Raw genomic sequence first — 11,932 nt, 5'->3', positions numbered from 1 at the left:
CCACTGAACATCCGAGAGGAAAGACCACCAAGAAAGTCGTGACACTGCAGAGCTCGCTCTACTTGATTTCAGTAAAAACCAGGGGTAAGGACTGCGCGCTGTCTGCGGCATTTCCAGGGCTGGAACTTCCCCACTCCTTGTTGTTTTTGACCCCTCAACCGTTTCCTGAGACTGTCCCAGAACTGCATGGCTAGCAAAGCAGATGGCCTTTCCCACACAATCACCCCTACACCCAGGAATAAAAAGGTACACTGAGGCAGGCCTTCACCAGGGCAGAGCTTTATTCTAATGAGGCTTGAACTCTGTAGGTACTGAGGGCCACTTCGCCTGCACAGGGCATGGGAATAGAGGAAATACGGAAGAAAGAAGAGGTGCGGGGAGGTGAGGCAGAGGGCTGGGCAGAGGATGAAGACAGAGCTGGGCCGGGAGTTTACTGAGTGAGGGACGTTGGGGGAGAAGAAGCGTGGTTGCTGGTCCAGCTCTAAAAGAGACATGTTTCTTGTCGGCCCCTGATCTGAACCAACTGAGCCCATTCCAGGGAAGAAAAGGCTCAGACCTCAAGCAACGTGACAAAGAGGGTGATGCGACATGGCATGCACAGGGTCACCAAGAGCAGAGCTCTTCCCGCTGAGCACACGGCAGCCTAAGCGGACAGCGGGGAATTCTGGGGCATCAGCTGGAAAAGCCCTGAGTCTCGGTATCAGGAAAATTGCCTGGGTGGTCTGCAGTAACTTCCACGTGATGAAACTGAGGCTTCTCTGAAAGGAAGCGACCCCCAGGGTGTTGCCCCAGATTATGGGTCTTGATCTACCTTACTGAGGCAGTTTGAACTTCTAAATCCTCTCTACCCTCCCGTCCCATTTTAACCAAGATCTCCTTTCCATTCCAGCTATCTCTATGGGGTTGGAGAATTCCCAGCCAAGGCAGACAGACTCCAGGATGCCTTTGGGACAATTTCGAAGCAAGAAAAATTAAGGTGCAAAGTGACCCTGGAGTATGGAGGAAACAGCAGCATTTCCTTGAGTTTGACTAGCTTTGGAGCTCAAAACATGAGCTTGGGGGCCAGTCCTGTCACGCTTCTGATGGGGTGTAGGGCCGTTTACAGATGAAAAGGAGTGTTATGTCACAGGAGGCATCATTCCACGACTGAAGCGAGAACAGCTTTATATTGGCACAGTGTTCATTGCTTCCATAATTGTTGGGCTCACCTGGAATCCAGAATCTACCATGAGAAAAAAACAAGAAAAATGCATTTACAAAGTTGGAGAGCAGTGAAGAAATGAGTCACTTCAATCTCAACTTTGGTCCTAGGTGATAGCATCACGAGTTTTTGCACCCAAGCCTGAGAGGCAGGGGATGGATTGGTGACCTGTCAACCTGTGAGTCTACAATCACCCCCCAAGTTAGGGGAGAACCAGCCCACCACTCTCCCGGTCCTACGCAAACCACAGTGCAAAGACCCAGACCGAGCACAGGGTCCCTGCTGAAGCAGGGTGGAGGGCCATGCTGCCAAACCTTAGAGGGCACGGGGAGGCCATGGATTCATCCCTGGTCCCACAGCCAATTAGTGGCAGAAGTGAACTAGATCTCGGTTCAATGCTCCTGCCACCCTAGGACAGGGGAGAATCACAAACTCTGTAGTTGGGGGAAATGTCACCTAACCCTTCACGCCCTGGCCCTGGCCTGGGAAGCCAGGCTGGGAAGGAGGGCTCTGGGGTCTTACCTGGCACTCTGGACCTTGTCGAATGGAGTGTCATCCACCCAGTGCCAGTCCCCCTCACTCCCTGCTTTGGTCAGGCCAATCCAGTGGAGAAGGCCACCTGCTGCCTTGTAGAGAAACTCCTGTGGGGAAGACGAATGAACAGAGACGCTGCCATGACTCACAGTGGGTGCATGTGTCTCTCTGGGTGCTCTTGCCCTGTCCTCAGTGACAGTCCTTGAACCCAAGACACACCATGCACGCTGACCTCTCTCAAACCTCTTCCTGTCCCTGCCCAGAGCCCAGAGTCCATCATCCAAATTCTGATTTGTCTTTGCCCTGCAGCTGACAGACTCAGGACTCAGGCCTTTCTGCCCCTCAGGAAGCAGATGCTCAGGCACAGGAAACACTCAGCTAAACCCCAGAGCAGGGACCCCAGGAGAACAGCCCCCCTAATAATAGCTATATTTAGTGAGCACTTAATATACGCAAGGCACTATGCATTTAGATGCACAGGTATGCATTTACTTATTTATTCTCGGAGGGAGGTACCATTATCGTGAACATTTTGTCAATTAATAAGCTGAGGCCTAAGGAAGTTGCATAATCTACCCTGGGCTCTGGGGCCAGTTGGAGGCAGGGCTGGGACTCTAAACTGACCCCAGGGTCCATGCTCCTTCCTGTGCTGCTAGCCCACCTCCTGTATGGAAGGGGTTTATTCCGTATTCTGCCTCACCACGTGGGAGGCTTCTTGGGTTATATAGTGTCATTAACGCATTTCAAAAATATTTCTGGTTTTGCGGCACTTGAAAGATTGTACCTCCCTGCCCTCTTGGAAGCTAGGAGTATCGCGTAATTTGCTTTGGCCAATGAAATGTGAGCAGAAGTTACATCTGTTGTTTCCAGGCAGAAGCTTCAAGAGCCAATGCAAATTTGTCATGTTCCCTTTCCTGCCTCAGCAATCGTGGAAACAACTGTTGAGATGAAGTCTCCTTTGACCTGGATCTTCAAGTAACCACCATGAGCAGAAGGTGTAGTATAAATGAGAAATAATCTTTCATCATTAGGTCACTGCTATTTGGGGATTTTTGTCACCACAGTATAATCTTGCCCCTCCTGCCTGGTACAGCTACTCATACAGCCCCTTCTTAGAGCCCATGGGGGCAACAGCACTCACCTGTTCACTCTCTGAGGTCACTGAGGTCAGATGTGAATTCCTGGATATACAAAACTGCTGGGCACTGTACCAGGTCTTTGGGACACGAGAAAAGTAATAGAAGTTCCCCTTGAAGTACTTCCAGCCTTGAGAAACCACCTGGAGGATGTCATCTGGGGAACAAGTGTGAAAGGTGACCACCGGTGTCCTGTCTCCTCTGGGTGCTGGCTGGGAAGGAGTACTTGAGTGGGATCCCAGAGGAACAGTGAATGGGGCTGGGCTCTGGGGTCCTTGGGTCCTTGGGTAGGGGCTAGGGGACACTCTCTCAGGTTCTGAAAGTCTGACTGAGATTAGTAGAGACCCTGGGCTCAGAGAGGGGAGAGTGAGAGAAGATGGATCAAGAATCTGTCTCTCTCACGAAGGAGAAACAATTCTCCATTGGCCATCACAAGTCGCTGAGCCTATGGTCTCTAGGCAAGGAACGTAATAGAAAATGGCTAGGTTTGGGCCAGAACAGAGGCCTCCCTAATGCTTGTATATTGTGTGCCTTGGTATGGGAGCCCTAGCTGGTCCCTGGTCGCCTCTCTCCAGAACAGTCCCTAAATCCTCCCCAGTGCCAGTGCTGAGCCCTCTCTTCTTAACTTTCCAGGCATTTCTGCCCTCCTCCTCTCTCCACACCCCAGACCAGTGGCCTCAGGCCTGAAGTTGGCAAGGTCCCATGGGCTGCTAGTCAGCTTGCAAAGTGACTTCTTTTCTGAGTCACTTACTTTGCTGTTTGAGCAACTTGCTGACATTCTCCAAGCTGCTCTGGAGTGCCCGGACCTTTGCATTTAAAGTGCTGGCTTTGTCCAAGTCTCTTTTTAACTCTGGGATTTGGGCGTTTAAATTATCGACTTCCTCCCAACTTTTTGTTAACGTCTGGATCCGAGCATTGGCTTCCTTCACATCAGTTTCCAACCTCCGCATCTGAGAACGCACACGATCCAGGCTGGCATTCACCATCTGGACCTGAACGCCAGTCGCCGCCACGCCACCTCTATTCCTCTTAATTTCAGAACTTAGGGTGCTGATGTTGTCCACACGACCTTTCAGCAACTGGGCATTGCTCTTTACATCTGATATTGTGCCCATAAACCAGGAATCTGGATTTGAGAAAGTGAAGAGGTCAGCTAAGGGGATCCCCAGGGGCAGGAGGAGGGTGTTGTCAGGGTGATCAAAGGAAGGGAAGGGAAGGGAAGGGACAAGCTCAAGCTTCTCAAGGACCCAACCCAAAGAGCTGTCACCTACCTTCCATTCACTCATAATGCATTCACTCAACAAACCTGCGGTAGGCACCTACCATGTGCCAGGAACTCTGGTGGCTGCAGATAATGCAGAGATTGATAAAACACAGGCCCTCTGTTAGAGCAGAAGTGGGGATTAGTACCCAGTCCTAAGTTTTCTTTGAGTGTTCAGGGCATATTTGGCAAAAAGATGCCCTCAACCACCCCCTCGTCCCTGCCCCACATCCCTCTGGGCCCCGTCACTTGATTCCCAGCCCTCTCTTTTCAGAGACCCCTGCAGCGGCCATCAGCCAGGGCAGCAGTTTCCCTCCCACGTCTGTCCACAGGCCCCCGTGACCATGCGAGGGGCCAGCCATGCAGTCTTCTATTCTGGAAGTGACTTCTCCAGAGAGTGCAGACAGGAAGATTTATGAAACCACTTTTCCCCTTCCCTCATCCCACCCACTGTCACACTCTGCTCAAGTGACAGGCTCGGGTGCCATAGAGGAGACCAAAAGTAAACCAGAAAGTCTCAAATCAGAGGAGACTCTGCTCAGAGGCTCTAAGTCTGACACCAAAAATATCCCAAGGCCTAAAAGGGAGAAGATAGACGTTCCCTCCCTCTGCTTTCTGGAGACGTAGTGGGAGCAAGAAAGCTCTGCCAGCAGCAGAGGCCATGAGGCTTGCCAAAGCCAGAAGAGGAAGAAAGATAAGTCACACACCAGTGAAGAAGTAGGAAGCCTCCCTTGAAGGAACTCCACAAGAACAGGAGGATGAAGAGAGTGCAAAGGGGTCCTGGCGAGCAGATGAACCACGGCCATGGGTTGGCTCGTTGGCCACATTCTCCATCTAGCCATTTGGGGCTGAGGGTATAGTGGGGACCCCATTGCTTGTGGGGACAGGAAACCTTTTGCTGACTGTTGGGGGCTGCCCAAAAGACTCTGAATCGAAGGGACACAGAGCTTAGAGATGGAGGAGAAAATGACATGGGATGAAGAAATAGGTGAACATTTCTTGGGGACAAAAGAGCATATCTTTGTGCACAAGCAGGTAAGTGCTGGTCTCACTCAGGAAAATCTCCCCAGAATTGGGAAGAAGAGAGCAGGAGCGCATCTTGTGGGGACAGGGAGCTTGGGACTGCACGTGAAAGGAGGAGAAAAGAGACAAATGAAAAGCCACAGGTGGGAGACACCACTGGAGAGCAGGAAAGAGAGGGTCCAGATGTCGAGGGAGCTGACTGGCTGTGGAGAAGGACCAGGCCCAGACAGCTAAGCCTGAGGACTTACAGAGAATGGCCTGCAGTGTGACGGAGGCGACCAGGACCAGCAGCAGGAAGATTACTGCAGCACGGACTGTGAGAAGTTTCCTCAGAACCAGAGACGGACCCATCTTGGGAGGAGGCTCTGTTGAAAGAAGAAGAGAATGTTTGTTGAAGGACCGGCAAACAGCGGGTTTGGGCACAGAGCACGGAGCCCGTTCTGAGCAGTGACTGGTGCTTGCCTCGGGGCCAGAGGGAGATGTTCTGTTTATCTACAGTGAAGTGCGCATCAGGGACCTCGCTCTCTGCAGCCTTCATCCCGCACGCTCACTCTTGCAGCACAGGTGCTTCCAGCTGGCTCTGTCTCCAAGGACCTTTTATCTAGAGGAAAAAGGAAGTGAGTCCCACAGGAAGCCATCATGTCATCCCAAAGTTCCCCATTCCTGACTTACACACCTTGCCTAGCCTAGGCCACAGCTCAGTCTTCCCCTTAAAGATCTAAACTTTCAGGAAGAAGCCATTTGTCCTCTTCTCTGGGGGGGTCTGTTACACAGACACTTTAACCATCTTGTCCCAAGGCTATCCTATTTCTCTTATAAGATTCCCCTCATCTATCATCCATCCACCCGTCCATTCATCCCACAAACACATATTGAGTGTCTTCTAGGTACCAGGCACTGGACCAGGACTGGGCCACAAAGCTGAACAGCTCAGTCTTTGCACTCAAGCAGCTTATGGTCCGGTAAGAAAGACACGCCTGAGGTAATAAATTACACTACAAGGTGATGAGCATAACAATAGAAGAATAAACACACTTCAAAGGAAGTACAGAGAAAGGAGTAATGGGGAAAATTTCCAAAAGTAGAAAGATTAGCATATTCAAAACTATGGAGTCAAAAGATGGCATGGAGTGTCTGGCAAACTGGAAGTAGTTTGGCAATGTTGGCATGTACAATATATGACAGCAGCCGGCAGGGCATGGGCTAAAGAGGCACCTGGGGTCAAATCATGGAAATCCTCTTGGGTCATGTTAAGAAGCTTGAACTCTGGCTTATGGATGTCTTCAGGCAGGAGAGAGATAAGGACAGGGACATTGCAGAATGATTGCTCTGATCATGGTGAGCAGCATAGATTAGGGCGTGGGGAGCCTGGAGGCAGGGAGACCATAAAGAGACCACTGCAATAGAATATCCTCCTTTCTGTTGTCAAGGCATCTTAGATGATACAGTATCCCTTTATAAAATGGGCTTGGCGATTCAAAATATAAGTGTAAGATGTGGATTCTCCTCCCCGCTTCCTGCACACGTCACCTTCCCAAAGTGGGTAGGCTCAACTAAGAACTGTTCTTTCATATATGGGAGATGTGCAAGGCAGAGAGGAACTATTTGGGGGCTCAATGAAGGACTAAGTTTTCTCCTGGGCAGCTTCTCATGCTTTGAAGAAGTCTGAGGATCTGAGAAACCGGGTATATAACAGATTCTAAACAAATATTTCTTGGAAGGTAGGAAAGAGAGGAAAGGAGAGAGGGAGAGAAGGAGAAAAGGAAAGAAGTCAGTCCAGATAATTAGATGAATGGATGGATGGATGGATGGATGGATGGAGGATCGATGGATGGATAGATGGAAGATAAATGAATGGAAGAGTTGATGGCTCATCATTACTCAACTCTGAAACCTATAGTCTATGGACTGAGATCTGTCTTCCAGAAGCTACTGCTTCTTTCCAGCAGTTCTCATTCATTTCCGTAGCACAGGCATGAGGGAAGTGTGATTTACACCTTACCCAAGAATGCACAAGAACTCTGGCCACAGGACCACAAAGCTGGCCCAGACTTGCTGAGTCTGAGCCAGTGGATCTGGATGACAGAGTAGTGTCAGGGACAAGGGTTGGAAGCTAAGAGAGCAGGGCCAAGGAACTAGCCACCTACACTGCTGCCTTTGATGAGTGATGTGCTCAGCCCATTGTACCTATAGGCCCCTTGCTGCTTCTCTCCAGGCTGACTAGGCCTCAGACTGGAGCTCCTTCTCTGACTGGAAGAGGAAAGGCAAAGAGGGCTCCACCCCACACTTCCCAAGTGCTAGGAAAGAGGCTGGCTCACAATGATGGTGACCCATTCATCCTATCTCATCTCCTTTCTACCCACATTCTGTCTATAGCTTCCAGGGCTGCTATCTGTTCTAATCTTTGACATTAGCTAACACCGCAAATTGAAGGCCTCACTAACTCACTGCCTGTCTCTGAATGTTTACAACTACACCCACTCTCTTCAGGCTGCTCATCTAGTTGCAGAGCCTGGGTTCCACAAGGGCTCAGAAGAGCTTAGAATGTTCTGCCTCTGGGCTCTCCTGCTTGGTACCCAGTCTAACCCCAGAGTCACCTCCACTCTTCTGCTCCTGGCTCCTGGCCTTACATCCACACACTTGCTATAGTCCAGGGCCCAGAGGGGTGGATAAGAATCTGAGTTACTCAAGACTCTGGTAAAAGGCACCCTTGGGGGTCCTGGTCTCCCCCTAAGGCATTTGAGGGAGAGAAGCTGACACACAGCACAACTTGAGGGTGTCTGGCCCCTTCCCTCTGTGTCAAAAAGTTGACTTTTCCCAAACCTCTGCTGGTTTATAGAATGAGTTATTGAGGCAATGCCCATAAGCCCTGTCAGCTGTCCCAGGAAAGGATACAGAAGCCTCATCAAGGTTGGGGAGCATTTACTCCAAGTGATGAAAGTGGAGACCTCAGGTAGATATTCTGCTCATCACTGGGCAAAAGACTGATCCAGACCCAACATGAGGAAACCGAGAAAGAAGCAACCAGAATCCTGGGCCATGGGCCCCCTGGGGTTTCAGAGACAGTGGGTATGAAGTCCCAGCCATAAGGAGTTTCATTTCCCACTTGGTGAGGAAGGAGTGAGTCACAGCTGTTTTCCTGTGGCCATACTCATCTGCAGGTATTTACTGAGTCCATCTGCAGCCTGTTCCTCCGGGCGCTCTATGTGGCCCCTGGCCTGACAGCTTGGGAGGAGAAAAGACAGCAGGAGGTGGGTGCCTCAGCCATGATTTCCAGCCAGGAAAATGGGTGATTCTCCCAGACACTCAGGCTGTCCCAGCTCTTCCAAACAGAGGAGGAACTTTGAGCCAGACCTAGAGTGACCAAAACTCACTGCTGTGTTGAAAGAAAGGGAAGTTCGGGCCCATTTTTCTGTTTCCCCATTTGTCACGCTCCTGGGGTTCTGGGACCTTTTCTGGATAAGGGTGGAGGAAGGAAGCAGTTGGGCCACTTCTCCTCTTCTCTGGTTGGGACTCTCCTTACGCTTGGGCTTGGACCACCGATATAATCAGTTGGAGTGGAAAAGAGGCCCAGGTTGTTTGAAATGCCCCAGCAGGGCCCAGCATCATCCCCAAGGAGTAGCAATCTGAGTCCCTCCTCAAGGCATGGAGGAAACTAGAGTGGACAATAAACCAGGGAGAGAGGACAGAGGAGGAGAAGTGGGGAGAGGAGAGGGGAGAATGACTATGAAATGAAAAAGGAGATGCTATTACAGCTGGTCAGGCCTGCTCCACAGGCCTCAGAGGGGGACTCTCGTGTATAATGTAATGTGGGATTTGACTGGCAGATCCCAGATAATCAAGGGATTCCATGTCGCTCTCTGGATGTGTGCCCTGGGAACAGGGATAGGGCAGAGAAGCCAAGAAGAAAGGAGTGGGAGGTGAGACCATTCATCCATCTATTCATTTGGAATGCCTGCTGTGCACCAGGTGCAAGGACAAAGATAGCCTTAGCCCTGCCCTCAGAAACAGTGTTCCTCTTGTTGAAAATATGGAATCCTTAGTCCTAGGGAGAAGGGAAGTCTCTCCCAAGACTGAAACGGACCGAGGACACTACAAGGGGCTTCTCTTGGTCCCCCTTGATCTTGGGAATGTGCTCCCCTTTCTTAGGACATCATATAGGGGCAGCTTTCTCTGGAACAGTGACAATGGGCCAGACCTCAGTGAACAGGCCATTATCTGGTGCCATAATAAGCGGTGTGGTATGGATATGTGTGGGCAAGCTGGCTACATGGACGAATCGCTGTGTTCCAGGCAGAGGAGGTGGCTCTGAACAATCCAAGTCAAAGAGCTCTTGCCTGTGGCCTTAAGTGGGCAAATTCACGTCAGGAAAGTTACAAAGGGCTCTTGGAAGAAGTATACATAGTTTATTTTTAAATCTTTTATGTCTTTATTGTATAACATGATATTCATTATAGAAAAAATGCAGGTAAGCACAAAGAAAAAAAATTACCTACCATCCAGAAAACAAAAACCCAGCCATACACAGTCCATTCTTCCTAACTATCTATGTGTATAGGTATCTACAGCTACATCTGTATAGATTGCTATATCTAACTAAAACTGTGCATATATTTATATAAGTCTTGAATGGGACAGTTCCTGTGTATTTTCTCCAGCATCCTTCCCACCCCCATTCTATATCAAGAATCTCTTCCCTTGAAAAATTACTCCCCTTTTTAGCACCCACATTGCTGGGCTCGTAATCAGCATCAGCAGGTTGAGTTTTCATCACATCCCATCATTCTGACACTGAGTCTTCTGCCTCCTGCTGCTACTTTTAAAGACTCTTACATTGGGCCCACTCAGGTAATCCAGGATAATTTCCCTATCTTAAAGTCAGGCGATTAGCAACTGTAATTCCACTTTGTCACGTAACTTAACATACTCCCAGGTTCTGGGGATTAGGATAGGGACATCTTTGAGGCCATTTTTCTACCTACCACACTTCCTCCGTATTAAGTTAGAGTAGCCTTAACAGAGCCATTCAGAAAACTTGTTATATATCCCTGGAGTTTGAGAGATATAGAGTCTGGTACCTGACACAGGAATGAAAATCTAAGGCCTTCAGATGGATAAAAAAACTGCAGTACATTCAGACAATGGAATATTATTCAGCACTAAAAAGAAATGAACTATCAAGCCACGAAAAGACAAGGAGGAACCTTATATGCATATCACTAAGTGAAAGAAGTCAATCTGAAAAGGCTACCTACTATGTGGTTCCAACCATATGACATTCTGGAAAAGGCAAAACTATGGACACAGTAAAAAGATCAGTGGTTGCCTGGGGTTATAGGAGAGGGAGAGATGACTAGATGGAGCACAAAGGATTTTTCGGGCAGTGAAACTCTTCTGTATGATACTGTAATAATGGATACATGTCATTATACATTTGTCAAAACCCATCAAATATACAACAAGAGTGAACCCTAATGTGAACTGTGGACTTTGGGTGATAGTGACATGTCAACGTAGGTTCATCAATTATAACAAATGTACCACTCTGATGAAGGATATTGATAGTGGAGGAGGCTGGGGGAGGGGGGTGAGACAGGGGGTATATGAGAACTCTCTACTTTCTGCTCCATTTTGCTGTAAACCTAAAACTGCTCTAAAAAATGGTCTATTCAAAAGGTGGGGGGGGGGGGAATCTAAGGTAAGAAGCTTTAGCTAGCTACTGCCTTGGGACACCAGAGTAGGGAAGAAAGGCAAAATTTAGAGGCAAAATCTGCCCTTCCAGAGTTTGTTGGGGAAAAGATATGTGTCAATGGACCAGACTTGGGCTCCCCTAGTAGGAAGTTATTCTTTGTTGATTGAGAGGGACTGTGCTGATACGGAGCACCTGGAGGAGTGTGTGGAGGGCCCACAGGAAAGCAGGCGCTGAGGCAAGGCCATAAGCAGACAGCCAGAAGAGGCATCGCTGTGCCAAGAGCCAGTGAGACATCTCCACAATATGGGTCTCCCAAACACCCCCAAAAGCATGCCGAAGAAAATGAATTGGCATTTAGAATATGCTCCACCTAGAGGTCTCAAATACCAGATTTCAACTGTTCCGGTCATGGAAGACCTTTCTGCCACCTGGGGCAAGGTGCAGTTTAGGGATGGGTATGGGTAGGAGTGAGGAAGAGAGACAGGAGGGGAAGGAGACGAAAAGTCAAGACCCTTCTGCCGTCTCATACTTCCAAGACTGGAGCCTGGCTGGGGAGGAGGAGAAAGGCTAATTCAATGAGAGATGTTCTTTTGTGATGATTTGACTGGATTTTGGGGGTATACTAATGTGAACAGAAAAGCTATGATACCTGCCTGAGGTTCCATCCAGGTGTGAGAAAGAACAAGAAAGGAAGACAAATTCGAAGGTGAAATGGTGGGAAATCATAAAGGTGCTTTGTAACCAGTCCAGCTCATTCAGAAAGCGGGTTATTGAAGTCTAGTTAACTTTTAGGGGTCCCCAGAGCTGTAGAGACCACAGGCTCAACACGGGACAAGAATCACAGCCTCTCCCATCCACCCTGCACCCCCAGCCATTCTTCTCAGATCATACAAGACCTGAGCTATGATGGAGAACTGCTGATTACGGCCTTGGACAGAGAAAAGGACAAGAGGTGAAAATGAGAGTAGCCCCAGCCTTTTGGGGAAGAGACCTCCTGGAATACCCAGAAGAGAATCCCCAGAATCGAAACTGTCCGCTTAACCACACTGGTCAGGAGTTAGCGCTAGTTCCTTACAAGGAGGAAC

The 11,932-nt window shown here is 49.2% G+C and overlaps 1 protein-coding gene across 1 annotated transcript; it reads right to left on the bottom strand.

Annotated features, from left to right (window-relative positions):
- Positions 1-263: 263 nt before the first annotated feature.
- On the bottom strand, positions 264-5,756 carry CD207 (CD207 molecule). Its single transcript, XM_001492576.4, has 6 exons — positions 5,618-5,756; positions 5,404-5,520; positions 3,623-3,997; positions 2,877-3,028; positions 1,724-1,842; positions 264-1,222 (listed from the first exon to the last, which is right to left on the bottom strand). The coding sequence occupies exons 1-6, from the start codon at positions 5,691-5,693 to the stop codon at positions 1,072-1,074; spliced, it is 990 nt and encodes a 329-aa protein (XP_001492626.2). The 5' UTR covers positions 5,694-5,756; the 3' UTR covers positions 264-1,071.
- Between the last annotated feature and the right edge of the window lie 6,176 nt (positions 5,757-11,932).

Source organism: Equus caballus, chromosome 15 (genome assembly GCF_041296265.1).
Source record: "Equus caballus isolate H_3958 breed thoroughbred chromosome 15, TB-T2T, whole genome shotgun sequence".
In the NCBI taxonomy this organism is placed as follows: domain Eukaryota; kingdom Metazoa; phylum Chordata; class Mammalia; order Perissodactyla; family Equidae; genus Equus; species Equus caballus.
This window is presented reverse-complemented; position numbering and strand designations above follow the sequence as displayed.

Bases quoted from the DNA above. Each gene is read 5' to 3' on its own strand.
- CD207 (XM_001492576.4), bottom strand. From the start codon at position 5,693: ATGAAGGCTGCAGAGAGCGAGGTCCCTGATGCGCACTTCACTGTAGAT. The intron at 5,521-5,617 runs GCAAGCACCAGT...TTCTTTCAACAG, and splicing joins CATCTCCCTCTGGCCCCGAG to AGCCTCCTCCCAAGATGGGT. The intron at 3,998-5,403 runs GTAAGTCCTCAG...TCTCAAATCCAG, and splicing joins CACACTGCAGGCCATTCTCT to ATTCCTGGTTTATGGGCACA.